Source organism: Lineus longissimus, chromosome 15, assembly GCF_910592395.1.
Source record: "Lineus longissimus chromosome 15, tnLinLong1.2, whole genome shotgun sequence".
Classification (NCBI taxonomy): domain Eukaryota; kingdom Metazoa; phylum Nemertea; class Pilidiophora; order Heteronemertea; family Lineidae; genus Lineus; species Lineus longissimus.
The window spans coordinates 13058430-13077710 of NC_088322.1; the positions used below are offsets into that span (position 1 = coordinate 13058430).

Below are 19281 nucleotides of genomic sequence, written 5' to 3' on the forward strand. Positions count from 1 at the left end.
TATATTTGGTGGAAATGGACAAATTAATGTTGGGATCATGACAGTGAAAGCTGGTTGGGTACCATTGCCCGCAACCCCAGCCCAAAACATCATTTCTCACTCCACGGTTAATTTCCGGACTTCTAAAGCAAAATCACCAGTCACAGTTGGGCAAGGGAACATGCAATTGCAGTCTGGTAAATCTCCAACTGTGTGGGACCCGGGTATTTTAAGTACCCGAAGCCTAAAACAAACTAAAAGCACTACCATATTATCTTCTGGAGAAGGCTCGATGCGAGGGGAGGGCATTGGTGAGACTACGACAGTGTCCAACAATCTGATAATGCGTGTAAAACGAAAACAGGCTAGGTTTTGGAACCTAACTAGTCCAATACCTCTTTCGACGTATCAAGTACCTACCACATCCGTGGGGATTGAAAGTACAAGTGGTACTTTTAATTATCTGTACTCAACCACAGGGCTAAAAATCACTTCATCAGTGACTACCATACAAAGCTCAACTATCGACTTAACGACCTTACAAGACACGACTATAATATTGGGAAGTACTACCGGGCTAACTACACTATCAGAAGCATCCACCCCCATGGAAAGTACTACATGGTTGACTAGCTTACCAGGCACAACGACCCAAGTAGAAAGTACTGCGTTGCTAACTACAATTCCAGGCACGACTACTGAACTCGAAAAAGCAACATGGTTGGCCACCTCAGCTGTAACAACTACTGAATTAGATAATACAACCTTAATCAGTACGTTACCAGATGCAACAACATCGTTTGAAAGCACGGCAGGTCCAACCACAGTGCAGGGGACTACTATGCCATTAGAAAGTACATCAGGTCTTACCACCATGGAGGACACCACCATGCGGTTTGAAACTACATCAGGTCAAATTACAATGAAAGACACTACCACACCATTTGAAACTACATCCGGTCTAACTACAATGGAGGACTCTACCACGCCATTTGAAACTACATCAGGTCTCACCACAATGGAGGACACTTCCACGCCGTTTGAAACTACATCAGGTCTAACCACAACGGAGGACACTTCCACGCCATTTGAAACTACATCCGGTCTAACTACAATGGAGGACACCACCAGGCCATTTGAAACTACATCCGGTCTCACTACAATGGAGGACACTACCACGCCATTTGAAACAACACCAGAGCTAACCACAAATGAGGACACTACCACGCCGTTTGAAACCACATCAGGTCTCACCACAATGGATGACACTACCACGCCATTTGAAACAACACCAGAGCTAACCACAATTGAGGACACTACCACGCCGTCTGAAACCACATCAGGTCTCACCACAATGGAGGGCACTACCACGCCATTTGAAACAACACCAGAGCTAACCACAATTGAGGAGACCCCCACGCCATTTGAAACAACACCAGAGCTAACCACAATTGAGGACACCCCCACGCCCTTTGAAACCACATCAGGTCTCACCACAATGGAGGGCACTACCACGCCATTTGAAACAACACCAGAGCTAACCACAATTGAGGACACCACCACGCCCTTTGAAACCACATCAGGTCTCACCACAATGGAGGGCACTACCACGCCATTTGAAACATCACCAGAGCTAACCACAATTGAGGACACCACCACGTCCTTTGAAACTACATCAGGTCTCACAACAATGGAGGAAACTTTCACGCCATTTGAAACAACACCACAGCTAACCAGAATTCAGGACACTACCACGCCGTTTGAAACCACATCAGCTCTCACCACAATGGAGGACACTTCCACGCCATTTGAAACAACACCAGAGCTAACCGCAGTTGAGGACACCACCACGCCGTTTGAAACCACATCAGGCCTCACCACAATGGAGGACACTTCCACGCCGTTTGAAACCACATCAGCTCTCACCACAATGGAGTACACCACCACGCCCTTTGAAACCACATCAGGTCTCACCACAATGGAAGACACTACCACGCCATTTGAAACAACACCAGAGCTAACCGCAATTGAGGACACCACCACGCCGTTTGAAACCACATCAGGTCTCACCACAATGGATGACACTACCACGCCATTTGAAACAACACCAGAGCTAACCACAATTGAGGACACCATCACGCCCTTTAAAACCACTTCAGGTCTCACCACAATGGAGGACACTTCCACGCCGATTGAAACAACACAAGAGCTAACCACAATGGAGGACACTACCACGCCGTTTGAAACCACACCAGGTCTCACCACAATGGAGGACACTACAACGCCATTTGAAACAACACCAGAGCTAACCTCAATTGAGGACACCATCATGGCGTTTGCAAACACATCAATTCTCACTACAATGGAGGACACCACCACGCCATATGAAACAACACCAGAGCTAACCACAATGGAGGACACTTCCACGCCGTTTGAAACAACATCAGGTCTCACCACAATGGAGGACACTACCGCGCCATATGAAACAACACCAGAGCTAACCACAATGGAGGAAACCACCACGCCATTTGAAACCACATCAGGTCTCACCACAATGGAGGACACTACCACGCCATTTGAAACAACACCAGAACTAACCACAATGGAGGACACTACCACGCCGTTTGAAACCACATCAGGTCTCACCACAATGGAGAACACTTCCACGATGTTTGAAACAACACCAGAGCTTACCACAATTGAGGACACCACCACGCCGTTTGAAACCACATCAGGTCTCACCACAATGGAGGACACTTCCACGCCGATTGAAACAACACAAGAGCTAACCACAATGGAGGACACTACCACGCCGTTTGAAACCACACCAGGTCTAACCACAATGGAGGACACTAGTGCGCCGTTTGAAACCACACCAGGTCTCACCACAATGGAGGACACTTCCACGCCGTTTGAGACAACACCAGAGCTAACCACAACGGAGGACACTACCACGCCGTTTGAAACCACACCAGGTCTAACCACAATGGAGGACACTAGCGCGCCGTTTGAAACCACACCAGGTCTAACCACAATGGAGGACACTACCACGCCGTTTGAAACCACATCAGGTCTCACCACAATGGAGAACACTTCCATGATGTTTGAAACAACACAAGAGCTTACCACAATTGAGGACACCACCACGCCGTTTGAAACCACATCAGGTCTCACCACAATGGAGGACACTTCCACGCCGTTTGAAACAACACAAGAGCTAACCACAATGGAGGACACTACCACGCCGTTTGAAACCACACCAGGTCTAACCACAATGGAGGACACTAGCGCGCCGTTTGAAACCACACCAGGTCTCACCACAATGGAGGACACTTCCACGCCTTTTGAAACAACACCAGAGCTAACCGAAATTGAGGACACCACCACGCCGTTTGAAACCACATCAGGTCTCACTACAATTGAGGACACCACCACGCTGTTTGAAACCACATCAGCTCTCGCCACAATGGATGACACTTCCACGCCTGTTGAAACAACACCAGAGCTAACCACAATGGAGGAAACTACCACGCCGTTTGAAATCACATCAGCTCTCACCACAATGGAGGACACTTCCACGCCGTTTGAAACAACACCAGAGCTAACCACAATTGTGGAAACCATCACGCCGTTTGAAACCACATCAGCTCTCACCACAATGGAGGACACTACCACGCCGTTTGAAACAACACCAGAGCTAACCACAATGGAGGACACTACCACGCCGTTTGAAACCACATCAGAGCTAACCACAATTGAGGACACTACCACGCCGTTTGAAACTACATCTAATCTAACCACAATGGAGGACGCTACCGCCTCGTTTGAAACGACATCTGCTCTAACCACAATTGAGGACACTAGCGCGTCGTTTGAAACTACATCTGATCTTTCAACAATGGGGGATGCTGCCACCCTGTTTGAAACTACAACAGATCTAACCCCAATTGATGACACTATCACGCCATTTGAAACTAAATCAGGTCAAGCCACAATTGAGGACACTACCACGTCGTTTGAAAGTACGTCAGGTCAAACCACAATGGAGGACACTACCGCCTCGTTTGAAACTACATCTGGTCTAACCACCATGGAGGACACTACCATGCCGTTCGAAACTAAATCTGATTTGACGACAATTGGGGATACTGCTACGCCGTTTGAAACTACACCAGATTTAACCACAATTGATGACACTATCACGTCGTTTGAAACTACGTCAGGTCTAACCACAATGGAGGACACTACCGGCTCATTTGAAACTACATCTGGTCTAACCACAATGGAGGACACTACCACGTCGTTTGAAACTACACCAGATTTAACCACAATGGAGGACACTACCACGCTGTTCGAAACTATATCAGGTCTAACCACTATGGAGGACACTACAACACCTTATGAAATTACACCAGAGCTAACCACAGTTGAGGACACTACCATGTCGTTTGAAACTACGTCAGGTCTAACCACAATGGACGACACTACCGACTCGTTTGAAACTATATCTGGTCTAACCACCATGGAGGACACTACCATGTCGTTTGAAACTACACCAGATTTAACCACTATGGCGGACACTACAACGCCTTATGAAATTGCACCAGAGCTAACCACAGTTGAGGACACTACCACGCCGTTTGACAGTACACCAGGCCTAACCACAACTGAGGACACTACCACGCCATATGAAGCTACATCAGGTTTACCCACAATGGATGACAATACCACACCCTTTGACACTACATTTGGTCTAACCATAGTTGAGGATACTTCCATGCTGTTTGAAACTACACCAGATCCAATCCCAATTGAAAACACTACCATGCCATTTGAAACTACATCTGCTCTGACCACAATTGAGGATACTGCCACGCCATTTGAAACTACAGCTAGTCTAACTGCAATGGAGGACACTCTCACAGCATTTGAAAGTACATCAGTTAGCAGTTTTGAAGATACCACGACACCATTGGAAGCTTCTACAGTCGAAGGCACCACCTTACCATTGGAAACCTACACGTTAGAAGATACCACAACGCCATATAAAACTTCGACGTTGGAAGATGCCACCACACAATTTGATGCTTTGACTGTGGAAGATACCACAACACCATTGGAAACGACTACAGTAGAAAGTATAACAGTGCCATTGGAAATTTCTACTGCGGGTGATATCACAACACCATTTGAAACTTCCACTGCGGAAGATGCCACAACACCATTTGAAGCATTGACTGTGGAAGATACCACATCATCACTGGACACTTTAACGATTGAATTTACCCCACTGCCACTGGAAACTTCGATGCAGGATGATACCACCACATCTTTTGAAACTTCCACAGCAGAAGATGCGTCAACTCCATTGGAAACTTTGACTGTGGAAGATACCGCAACATCACTGGACACTTCGGCAGTCGAAGACACCACAACACCACTTGAACTGTCGACAGAAGAATATAGAACAGCACCATTGAGAATTTTGACAGAAGAAATGATCACCACACAAATGGGAAGCTCGACAACAGAAGAAACCACAACACCATTGGGAACATCAGCAGTAGAAGATACCACAATGCCGTTTGAAACCTCGATGCCAGAATATGCCCAAACACCACTGGAAACTTCGACGCAGGAAGGTACCACAATATCATTGGAAACTTCTACCATGGAGGATACCACAACACTGTTGGAATCTTCGGCAGTGGAAGACACGACAACACCATTAGAAACTTCGACGCAGGAAGATACTACAACATCATTGGAACTTTCGACCGTCGAAGACACGACAACACCATCGGAAACTTCGACACCGGAAGATACTACAACACTGTTGGAAACTTCGTCAGTGGAAGACACGACGATAACATTTGAAACGACCACAATGGAAGATACAACAACAGCACTAAAAAATTCGACAGTGGAAGATATAAATTCACAATCGGAAACTTCGACAGAAGATAATAACAGAACACTATTGGGGAGCTTGACAGTAGATGAAACAACAACACTATTTGAAACCTCGATGATAGAAGATATCACAAAACAACTTCAAACATTGGCAGTGAATGATACCACCACAGCATTTGAAACTTTGACAGTGGAAGATACCACAACACTAGCAGAAACTTCGGCAGAAGAATATACGACAACGTCGTTTGAAATTTCGACAGTAGAATATACAACTACAGCAACACTGGAAACTTCAAAAGAAGAAATGACTTCAATACCAATTGGAAACTGGACAATGGAGGAAACCACCATATCATTGGAAACGTTGACGGAAGAAGGTACAACATCATTGGAAAGCTCAACGGTAGAAGATAGCACAACACAACTGGAAACTTTGGCCACTGAAAATACCACAAATCCATTGGAAACTGTGACAAACCAGGCGGCATTGGGAGAAGATACTACAACACCATCGGTGACTTTGATAGTAGAAGAGACGACACCATTGGAACCATCGACTGGTGAAGAAATTTCAACACCATTGGGAACTTCGAGTATGGAAGATACTACTGTACCATTTGAAACTTCGACAGAAGAATATACTCCAACACCACTAGAAACTTTAACAAACGAAGATACCACATCACCATTGAAAACGTTGTCCATGGAATATATCTCAACACTATTGGAAGTGTCGGCAGAAGAAATGACCACAACACCATTTGAAATTTCGACAGTAGAATATACCCAAACATCGCTAGAAACTTCGACACATGAAGATACCACATCACCATTAGAATCATCTACGATGAGAGATACTACAACACTATTGGAAATATCGACAGAGGAAGATACTACAACACCATTAATTGAAACTCCTACATTAGAGTATACCCCAATTTCACTAGAAAGCCCGATGCAGGAAGATACCACATCACCAATACAAACATCGACCGCGGAAGACACCACAACACTATTGGAAATGACGGCAGAAGAACACACTACTGTACCATTTGAAGCTTCGACTGTAGAAGATACCACAACACCATTGGAAACTTTGACAGTAGAGCATACCACATCAGCATTGGAAGCGTCGACCATGGAAACGTCGACAGTCGAAGATAGCACAACACCTTTGACTTCGACATACCTGGTGGGATTATTAGAAGACACAACATCGTCGTTGGAATCTTTAAGGGCTGAAGATACTACATCGCCATTGGAATCTTCGACAATAGAAGCTACCACGACAAAATTGGAAAATTCATCTGACCAAATAACTCAGGTGGGCATCATAAACCCCAAAGCGGACTTGACTACTCTAGAAGAAACCACAACACCCACTGTAATATATCTAACGACTTTAGAAGACACCACAGCACTACCAGAAATTATAGGTGTGGGAAACAAAACAACACGATTAGAAAGAGAAACATACCTGACATCATTGGCAGACACAACTTCAGCACTGGGAGGTAGCTCAGAAATGTCCTCTTTTGAAGAAACTACTGTGAAACAGCTGGAAAGTACAACGGAACAAGTAAATACTGGTCCACAAAGCAGGTCGTTGGAGGTTTCAACCACGATTACTGCATTCGATGACTTTGCAACAACACTTGAAAGTTCAAGAGGCCTGACTTCGGTAGAAGATATAACGACACTCCTGGAAACCACATCAGAAGACACTAATTTAGAGAAGACGACATCATTTGACATTACCACTAAAGTGTTTGAATTAAAAGACACCTCGACATTCTTTGGGCTCACAACTGCAGATGGCACAGCAGAACACAAAGGTTCAACGGGAATAACTGAATTTGAGAAGACTACCACACCACTTGAAAATGCTACAGAGCTGACTGTTATAGAAGCTACAACATCGCTATCTGAAAGTTTAGCCGACCAAACTACATTAGACATGTTGAGACCATCACTTGAACTTACGACAGATCGCACCTTATTAGAAGACACAACAACATCATATGAAAGTACAACGTCAACTGTAATTTTTGGCGAATACACAACATCACCGTTGGTAAGTACACCAGACCTGGCTGGATTAGATGACACAACAACGTCCTTTAAAAGAGCACCTCTACTCACTACTTCAGATGGCCTAACAACGGCATTTGATGGTTCATCAGAGAAGAATACATTAGAAGACTTTCAATCCGAAAGTTCTACAGGTGTGCCAATCGACGACAGGGCAATATCGTTAAAAAGCCCAACCGACCTGGTCACTTCAGAAGGAAGTACTACAGAAAAGAGGGCTACGGAAGATGTAACAAGTCCTACTGCTGAAGAGACCACGACTGGTTTTGAAGATATCTTATTAGACACCACATTTGGTATGGAAGATACTACAGAGGGCGCCAGGTCAGATTTTATCCATGCCTCATCACCAAGGGTTACAAAAAGTAATTTGGAAAATGCTACTCCAGAAAATACTGCAATTGAATTCAGAAGCACAACGGTGGCCGACTCAACTGTCGTTGAAAGTAATATTCTCGAAGCTACAACTTTTGGAGAAATAGAAAGTACCACTCTCGAAATTACCACAACTGCTCTAGAAAGGATTAGTGTGGTCGAGACTGTAGTTTCAGACATGGAAACAACTTTAAAAGACACAAAAATTGAACTTACTAGCACATCTTTGGATTACAACAATACTACTATGGAGAGCCTCACCTCTGGAACTCTGGATGGTGAAATGGAAAGTTCTTCTTTCGCCAGCACCTCCTTAGGTGAGCACACTTTAGAGGATACAAAAACTGGTATGGAAGGTACTACCATGGGAGATTCTCCATCTCACTTGGGGAATTCTAGCTTTGGCGAGGTCTCAACGTTAGAAGACAATTATACACCTAGTTATTTAAGTACTTCGGAGGAAGAAGGCACGGCAGCTGGCTTTGGAAGCAGTTTCTTAGATGAGACCACAGTTACAGTTACAACCCTTGGCGAAATCACGACATCTGATTATGAAAGGACAACTTTGAAACCAATTATTACAACTGCAGCTGGTTATGCAAATACATTGGCGGAGGAAGACAAGACACTTTGGCAAGAAACTTCAACCCTGGAGGACCCCACGAGTAAAATCACTTTGGTTCAAGCCACAGCCACTGCTTTGGAAATATCCTCTGAAGCATTTGAAAGAACTTGGACTTTGACTTCCCAAGGCCCCATGTTACAATTGGGAACTATCATGTCGGACATACCAACATCTTACTTTGAACAGGACGAAGTGTCATCCGCAAAGATGAGCACTGAGACGACCCTCACCGAGAAAAAAACGTTAGCAGAAATAAGCACAGGTGTATACAGAGGTACACCTGTTATTGAAGAAGGTACTCCTGTTGGAGACATATCAACTGATGTTGAAGATCTCACAACTGCTGTAGAGAAACGAACTGCTGGTTTTGAAGAACGTACAACTGGTGTTAAAGAACGTACAACTAGTGATAGAGAGAGCATTAGAGGTGGAGAACAGAGCACTGCTGGAGCTGAGGAAAGTACATCTGCTGACGTAGAAGGTAGTACTTGGTCAGTACTGGGGTCTCTTACTACGGTATTAACCACATTGACTGATTTTGTATTTCGTACGAGAACACCAGAGTCCGCGTTGCCCTACTCCTCAACAAAATTTGACCATTCAAGTTCAACTGGCCTTACAGATGAGCAATCAACCACCACAAGAATTGAGGAAACTACAGCACCTTACTCTGGACTGGAAATATCATTTTCTCAGGTCACGACTCCAGCTACCATATTTAGTGAAACAACGCTGTTGACGTCAGACTCGCCAGCCTTTGCCTGGATAATGTCTACCAACGAAACAAAAGAAATATCTGAAATCGTCGCAACGGATCGGTATACATCTACAACAATGCAGGGAACAGTCGAGACAAGAGGAACAGAAATAACTTGGGAAACTACAAGCAAGGAGTTCAAATTACCCGATGTTATGTCTCCGACTTTGGAATCTATCACGGAAGACACAACATTACCACTGAGCAGCTCAACAACTGATTTTGGGTTGGGCGGACACGGAGGAAAAGTAAAGATAGGCGTCACATCAAGGGATGGTACAATCGTTGTTGGAAAAACTAGTTATCGCCCGGTGAAAGGCACTCAAAAACCTGGCGGAGCTCTGAAGCCTCCGCCTGTTACTAAAAAAACTAAAGGGGAGAATGGTACTCCAGATATCCTCAAGTTTACCTTTGGGACTATCGATTTTGGGCTCATTTCCCAGTGGGTTCTAACTGACAATAAATCAGATGTCACAACAAGTGGCTCGGATACTCAACATAGTGTAACCCTGCCATTTACTCATCATAGAACAGTTCACCCAACAGATTTATCCCAATCTCCCAGTACTCTCGACAGGACAACATCCTTTGATGACGTCGATACTTTGAGTGGGAGGTTCACAAGGTTTAATGATCCTGGCTTGACATCACCAAGAATCAAGACTGTGACACCAGATCGGAAAGCCGATGTAGTATCATCCACTGAAGGTCCATCAGAGGCTGAAATATTACCGTCGTTGTCATATCCGGTTTACAAAATAACAGCAACTCTCAATCAGCAAAGTATTAACATTAGCACGTCACCCAGCAGAGATTCAGCTTCAAATACTAAAGAAAGTTATAATGCAACCAATGTTGAAACCAAAACGCAATCTTCAGGGATTTCTTCTACACCACTTTATGATGAGTCATCACATGCCTATACTTCTGAAGTGGGATCATCTTCTTTAGAGTCGGCGACGGTTTCACGATCAACATATATCACTGGATATTCAAAATCAACAACTGACGCAATTGCAACTGAATTGGGGTCTACAGTTGCAAAAATACCGACTGATGTCTTCATCTCTACGGCTACAGAGACAACTACCAATTTGGGATCTTCAACGGAAGGGATGAAAACGCAATTGATGTCAGAGGATTTCCTGTCAACAACTTTAGAAATGACCACTAAATTCGGATCAACAAATGCTGAGATGAATAAAGATCTAGGATCGACAACTGCAGAGATGACAACCGAATTAGTGTCTGCAACTGCAGAAAGAACTACTTCTTTTGAGTCATCAATTGCTGCTTTCGGTTCATCAACAATTGCTGAGATGACTTCTAATTCTGGATCGACGACTGCCGATCTTGAGTCAGCATCTGCTGAGGTTGCTACTGACCATCAGTCAACTGCTCAGATGACTACTGACTTTGGGTCAACAACTGCAGATCTTGAGTCAGCATCTGCTGCGGTGACTTCAGTCCTTCAGTCAAGAACTGAACGACTGACAAGTGAAATTTGGTCAACACGTGCCGGTATGACTACCGAATTAGTATCTACACCTGCCGAAAGAAATACCGATTTTGAGTCAACAATTGCTGTAATGACATCTGATTCTGGATCAACAACTGTTGGTCATGAGTCAACATCTACTGAGGTTTCTACTGACCTTCAGTCAACAACTGCTCAGATGACTACTGATTTAGGGTCACAATCTGCTGATATGGAGTCAATAACTACTCAAGTGACAACTGATATAGAGTCAACATCTCATGCCGTCAGTTCGGATTTTGGATCAACAACTGCTGATCTTGGGTCATCATCTGCTCATCAGATGACTAATAAAATAGAGTCAACATCTGATGAAGCAAATTCTAATTTTCGATCAACACCTTCAGACCTTCAGTCAAAATCTGCTGAGGTGACTTCTGACCCCCATTCAACAACTGAACAGGTGACCAGTGAGTTTGGGTCGACAAGTGCAGAGCTTACTACCGAATTAGCATCTACAACTGCAGAAAGAACCACCGATTTTGAGTCAACAGTTGTCGATTTCGGCTCAACAATTGCTGTGATGACTTCTGATTCTGGATCAACAACTTCTTATCTTGGGTCAATGAATGCTGAGGTTACAACTGACCTTCAGTCAACAACTGCTCAGGTGGCTACTGATGTGGGGTCACCATCTGCTGATATTGAGTCAATAACTGCTCAAGTGACAACAGATACAGGGTCAACATCTCATGCCGTCAGTTCGGATTTCGGATCAACTATTGCTGATCTTGGGTCATCATCTGCTCAGGTGACTACTAAAATAGAGTCAACATCTAATGAAGTAAATTCTAATTTTCGATCAACACCTTCAGACCTTCAGTCAACATCTGCTGAGGTGACTTCTGACCCCCATTCAACAACTGAACAGGTGACTAGTGAGTTTGAGTCGACAAGTGCAGAGCTTACTACCGAATTAGCATCTACAACTGCAGAAAGAACTACCGATTTTGAGTCAACAATTGTCGATTTCGGCTCAACAATTGCTGTGATGACTTCTGATTCTGGATCAACAACTTCTTATCTTGGGTCAATGAATGTTGCGGTTACAACTGACCTTCGGTCAACAACTGCTCAGGTGACTACTGATGTGGTGTCACAATCTGCTGATATTGATTCAATAACTGCTCAAGTGACAACAGATACAGGGTCAACATCTCATGCCGTCAGTTCGGATTTCGGATCAACTATTGCTGATCTTGGGTCATCATCTGCTCAGGTGACTACTAAAATAGAGTCAACATCTGATGAAGCAAATTCTAATTTTCGATCAACACCAGCAGATCTTCAGTCAACATCTGCTAATGTGACTTCTGACCCTCATTCAACAACTGAACAGATGACCAGTGAGTTTGGGTCGACAACTGCAGAGGTTATTACCGAATTAGCGTCTACAACTGCAGAAAGAACTACCGATTTTGAGTCAACAATTGCCGATTTCGGCTCAACAATTTATGTGATGACTTCTGATTCTGGATCAACAACTACTTATCTTGGGTCAACCCATGCTGAGGTTACAACTGACCTTCAGACAGCTACTGCTCAGATGACTACTGATTTGGGGTCAACAACTGTTGATATTGAGGCAACATCTTATCAGGGGACTACTAAAATAGAGTCGACATCTGATGAGGTCAGTTCTGGTTTTGGATCAACAATGGCTGATCTGGAGTCGACATCTGTGGTGGTGACTAATGACCTTCAGTCAACAATTGAACAAGTGGCTACTGCGTTTTGGTCAACAAGTGCAGAGATTACTACCGAATTACTATCTACTAGTGCAGAAAGAGTTATTGATTTTGAGTCAACAATTGCCGATTTCGGCTCAACAATTTCTGTGATGACTTCTGATTCTGGATCAACACCTACATATCTTGGGTCAATGAATGCTGAGGTTACTACTGAGCTTCAGTCAGCTACTGCTCAGATGACTACTGATTTGGGGTCAACAGCTGCTGATATTGAGTCAACATCTTCTCAGTTGACTACTAAAATAGAGTCAACATCTGATGAGGTCAACTCTGATTTTGGATCCACAACTGCCGATCTTGGGTTAACATCGGTCGAGGCGACTCATGGCCTACAGACAACAACTGAACAAGTGACTAATGAGTTTTGGCCAACAAGTGCCGAGATGACAAGTGATAATGGGTCAACAACTACAGACATTCCAATAAATTCCGGTACAACTTCTTCTGATGTGATATCTGATTTAGGGTCAGTGACTGTTGATATTGAGTCAACATCATTAGCTCAAAAGACTACTGATATTGGTTCAAAACCTGCTGATATCGAGTCAACCCATGCTGAGGTTACTTCTAACGCTGAGTCAACAACTCCTCAGATTACTTCTGAATTTTTGCCAACAACCTCTGATATTGAGTCAATTGCTGAGGTGACTTCTGGTTTTGAAACAACAACTGCTCCACTGACTACTGATTCTTGGTCAGCACCTGCTGATATGAGAACTCTATCTGTGTCAACTAGCCCAGATATTTCAACTAATTTCGAGGCTAAATCTAATGAGGTCACTTCTGACTTTGGGTCTACAATGGCTGATTTAGCTTCAACATCTGCTGAGGCGACTATTGACCTTCAATCATCAACGACTGAAGAGGGTAATGATTTTGGGTCACCAACTGCCAATCTAGGATCAACAATTACTGCTGAGATGACTACTTATCGGAGGAAGCCTACAGCTGCAGATATGGAAACCGAATCTGAATCAAGAAGGGCAACGATGTTCACCGATTCTGAGTCTACTACTGCATACCTTTTTACTGACATTCCGAGATCCACATCTGAAGAGATAACTACCGGGTTTGGATCGAAAACTGAGTGGACGACTACAGGAATCAGAACGACATATGATTTATTTCGATCAACTTCTCTAGAGCTAACTCATGCAATCATATCAGAGGCAGAGGACACTACAGCAGAGCTGTTTAGTATGACAAGTGCTGAGTTAACCGCAAGCACAGACACTACAACAGACGTCTTTGGGACGACAACTCCTAAGGTTATCACAAGCACGGACACCACCACAGAGGTATTTGGTATCACGCCACTGGAGCTGAAAACAAGCGAGGACACCTCAACTGAGGTGTTTCGTACCACACGACATGAGCTGACCACAAGCACATACACTACCACCGAGGAGTTTGAGACGACAACTCCTCAGGTTACCACAAGCACGGACACCACCACAGAGGTGTTTGGTACCCCGCCACTGGAGCTGACTACAAGTGAGGATGCTACCACTGAGGTGTTTCATACCACACGACATGAGCGGACCACAAGCAATTACACTACCACCGAGGACGTTGATATCTCGCCTTCTATGCAGACCACAGGCACGGACACTACCACAGAGGTTGTTGTTTCGACAACTCCTGAGCTAACAACAAACATGGACACTACCACAGATGATTTTAGTAGAATAACTCATGAGCTATCAACAAGGACATACAATACCACAAATTTGTTTGGTACGTCAACTCCTGAGCTGAACTCAGATGTGGGCACTACCACAGAGGTGTTTGGTTCGATAACTCCTGAGCTGCCTACTAACTTGGACACTACCTCAGAGGAATTTGGTACCACGAATTATATGCTGACCACAAGCACGGACACTACCACAGAGGAGCATGGTGTGCCAAAACATGGGCTTACCACAAGCACGTACAGAACGACAGAGGTTGTCGAGGAGCTTGTTTCGATAACGCATGAGCTTACTACAGGAATGGACACTACAACAGAGGAATCAGGTACTTCAACTCATGATCATAAGCATACTACACGCACATACACTACCACAGAGGAGTTTGGTGCGACAACACATGAGCTTACCACAAGCTCAGACACTACCACAGAGATGTTTGTTACCACGCCTCCTGTGCTGACCACCACCACAGAAGCGTTCAGTGCGATAACTCCGGAGCTGCCCACTAGCGCAGACACTGCCACAGTGTTGTTTGATACGACATCTTTCATGCTGACAACAGCTACCATTGAGGAATTTGGTTTCAAGTCAACAACCCCTGATATGATACCTTATTTCGTGTCAACTACTGCTCTAGAGTCAAGAACTAGTGAGACATCCGCGGAGTTTGAGTTGTCAACTTATGTCACATCTGACCTGACGTCTACAACTGCTGGCCTCTCCACAGATCTTGCATTGTCTTCCGCAGAACAAACATCTGACGCGCCGACTGCTAGTTTACAGCCACCGACTTTGCAGACTACGAATAATCTCCTATCAAAAGTTGATGATTTCGTATCCACCCCTTCAGAAACGTCGAGCAGCTTCGGATATGTAACTGGCATTCTGAGATCCGCTTATGAAGAAATGTCTACCGGTTTTGAAGACACAACTAAGCAGACGACTGAAATGAGAATGGCAACTGATTATTTTGGATCACACTCTGTAGAAATTACAAGTCAACTGGAATCAAAGACAATTGATTCAGGGGAAACAACGAAGGAATCGATATCTAAGTTTGGATCGAAGATAACAATTGATCCCTCTACTGGCCTCGACTCAACCTCCGAGGAGTTTGATACGACAACACCTGGTCCTACCTCGGACATCAACTCAACCTCTAAGCAGTTTGATACAACACTTGGTCCTACCACGGGCTTCGACTCAGCATCTAAGGAGTTTGACACGACAACACTTGGTCATACCACGGACATCGACTCAACATCTCAGGAGTTTGGCATGACAACACCTGGTCCTACCACAGACATCGACTCAACCTCCGAGGAGTTTGATACGACAACACCTGGTCCTACCTCGGACATCAACTCAACCTCTAAGCAGTTTGATACAACACTTGGTCCTACCACGGGCTTCGACTCAGCAACTAAGGAGTTTGACACGACAACACTTGGTCATATCATGGACATCGACTCAACATCTCAGGAGTTTGGCATGACAACACCTGGTCCTACCATGGACATCGACTCAGCCTCCGAGGAGTTTGATACGACAACACCTGGTCCTACCTCGGACATCAACTCAACCTCTAAGCAGTTTGATACAACACTTGGTCCTACCACGGGCTTCGACTCAGCCTCTAAGGAGTTTGACATGACAACACCTGGTCCTACCACGGACATCGACTTAGCCTCTCAGGAGTTTGACACGACAACATCTGGTCCTACCACGGACATCGACTCAACATCTCAGGAGTTTGATACGACCATACCTGGTCCTACCACGGACATCGACTCAACCTCTAAGGAGTTTGACACGACAAGACATGGCCCTACCACGGACATCGGCTCAACATCTCAGGAGTTTGATACGACCATACCTGGTACTACCACGGACAATGACTCGGCCTCTAAGGAGTTTGACACTACAACACCTGGTCCTACCACTGACATCGACTCAACCTCTAAGGAGTTTGACACGACAACACCTGGTCCTACCATGGACATCGACTCAACCTCTAAGCAGTTTGATACAACACTTGGTCCTACCACGGACATCGACTTAGCCTCTCAGGAGTTTGACACGACAACATCTGGTCCTACCACGGACATCGACTCAACATCTCAGGAGTTTGATACGACCATACCTGGTCCTACCACGGACATCGACTCAACCTCTAAGGAGTTTGACACGACAAGACATGGCCCTACCACGGACATCGGCTCAACATCTCAGGAGTTTGATACGACCATACCTGGTACTACCACGGACAATGACTCGGCCTCTAAGGAGTTTGACACTACAACACCTGGTCCTACCACTGACATCGACTCAACCTCTAAAGAGTTTGACACGACAACACCTGGTCCTACCATGGACATCGACTCAACCTCTAAGGAGTTTGACACGACAACACCTGGTCCTACCATGGACATCGACTCAGCCTCTAAGGAGTTTGACACGACAACACCTGGTCCTACCATGGACATGTACTCAGCCTCTAAGGAGTTTGACACGACAACATCTGGTCCTACCACGGACATCGACTCAACATCTCAGGAGTTTGATACGACCATACCTGGTACTACCACGGACATCGACTCCGTCTCTAAGGAGTTTGACTCGACAAAACCTGGTCCTATCACAGACATCGACTCAACCACTCAGGAGTTTGATAGGACAACACCTGGTCCTACCACAAACGTTGACTCAACCTCTATGGAAATCGATACGAAAACATTTAATGCCACCACAGACATCGACTCAGCTTCGAAGAAAATTGATGTGATGACACCTGATCCCACCAAAGACACAAACTCAACGCTAAAGGATATTATTTCAGCAAGTAATGAGCTTACGACAGGTATGGGCTATTCCACAGATGGATTTAGTACTTTAACTGTTGAAGAGACAACGGGTGATGGCTTTGCCACTGGGGAGTATGGTACTTCTACTACAGAATTAACTACTTTGTCATATTTCGAGGCGATTGCAGTCTCACAAACTCCATCAGAGGAAAGCAGTACACTCTCAGGTTTCGTTCAAACATCTTCACCACCAACAGCCTTTGATTATGGGTTGTCATCCGAAGCTACCGAAGAATTTTCAACATCCAATGTAGAAAGTATTCAAGGGAGCACTGAGTTTGGTGCAGTCAGTGAAATCCGAACTACCGAGTCTCCTTCAATCAAAGATGAGTTTAGTACAATGGCTGATGTCCATACGACCGAGTATGGTTCGACCACCGATGTGTTTCGGTCAACAAGCAGCACCACATATGATGAATTTCGTACGACAGCTGGCATTCTTAGAACGGAACATTCCACTGCCATAGATGACGTTCGTACTACAAGTGGCATCCTTACAACTGAGCATTCCTCCATTACGGATGATTTTCGCACTACGACAGGCACCCTTACAACTGAACCGTCCTCCATTGCAGATGATATTAGTACTACGACTGGCATCCTTACAACTGAACCTTCCTTCACCACAGATGATTTTCATACTTCGAGTGATGTCCCTACGGGTGATGTCCGTACAACTGCGTCAACATCTGCTTCAACAGATGACTTTGGTACAACGATAAATATCCGTATGACCGAGTATGGTTCAACCATCGATAGTTTCAGGACAACGACACCAGATCAAGGGTTGGTAACTTATGAGTTTGGATCAACTCTTTCTGTTCTGACTACAGACCAAAGTTCGACCCCCGGTGATTTTGTAACAATGATCGGTAAAGATTCTACCACAGGCCCAACCACAGGTTCATATCTAACTTCAACTTCAGATGAACTAACACAAAGCAGACTTATCATTATGACTCTTAGAATACCCAGCATATACTCAGACTCGTCAACTTGGGAAAATGAAGACTTGACGTTCTGGACTAATGCGGATCTGTCTGTAACAGAGGAAGCGATTCATCCTCGAGCTAGTCTGAGGTACTCGGATCCTGGTACGACTTCCTTTCCAAAATCAACAAAAGCCTCTCTTAGCTACTTCACTAAGACAACGCCTCGAACTACTACTGCCAACTCGTCGCAAGTCAAAGGAACTACATCAAGCTGGGCCACTGCTATCACTGACTTCGTGACGACAGTGTTTGGGTATATTGACAACACATTGGCTTTTACATCAACTGCCTCTCCAATAAGTAGAAAGATCATGGGAGCAACATCCATGTTTACTCAATACACTAACTATAACTCCACAGCTGAGTCAGCTAGTTCATCCGATGCATCGTACGTGACCTCACATTTTCCAGCTACAGAGTCGAGTTCAACCATTATGGAAACATCCACATTGTCAGCTCTAACAACAGAAATTGGAACGACGACAGATACGCTGGCTACGACCACTGAAACCAGCACAACACTCCAGGTTTCGAGTACTGCAGACCAAATCTCAAGTACAGATATTACAGCAAGAACGATGGATATCCGTAGGTCAGAACAGGACTACTCCACAAATGCAGAAATGATAACCAAATCATCATCCGGCACGACTGAAAATGGCTCCTCAAATGAGGGAACTACAACAGTGTCACAATTTGTAAG

The 19281-nt window shown here is 44.7% G+C and overlaps 1 protein-coding gene across 1 annotated transcript in view; it reads left to right on the plus strand.

The window, feature by feature from the left end:
* LOC135499436 (mucin-3B-like) overlaps positions 1-19281 on the plus strand; it is a 43822-nt gene that overhangs the window by 704 nt on the left and 23837 nt on the right. Inside the window, exon 2 of the mRNA XM_064790180.1 lies at positions 669-19166. Coding sequence (XP_064646250.1) covers positions 669-19166 — 18498 coding nt within the window. The remainder of the gene's footprint in view (positions 1-668; positions 19167-19281) is intronic.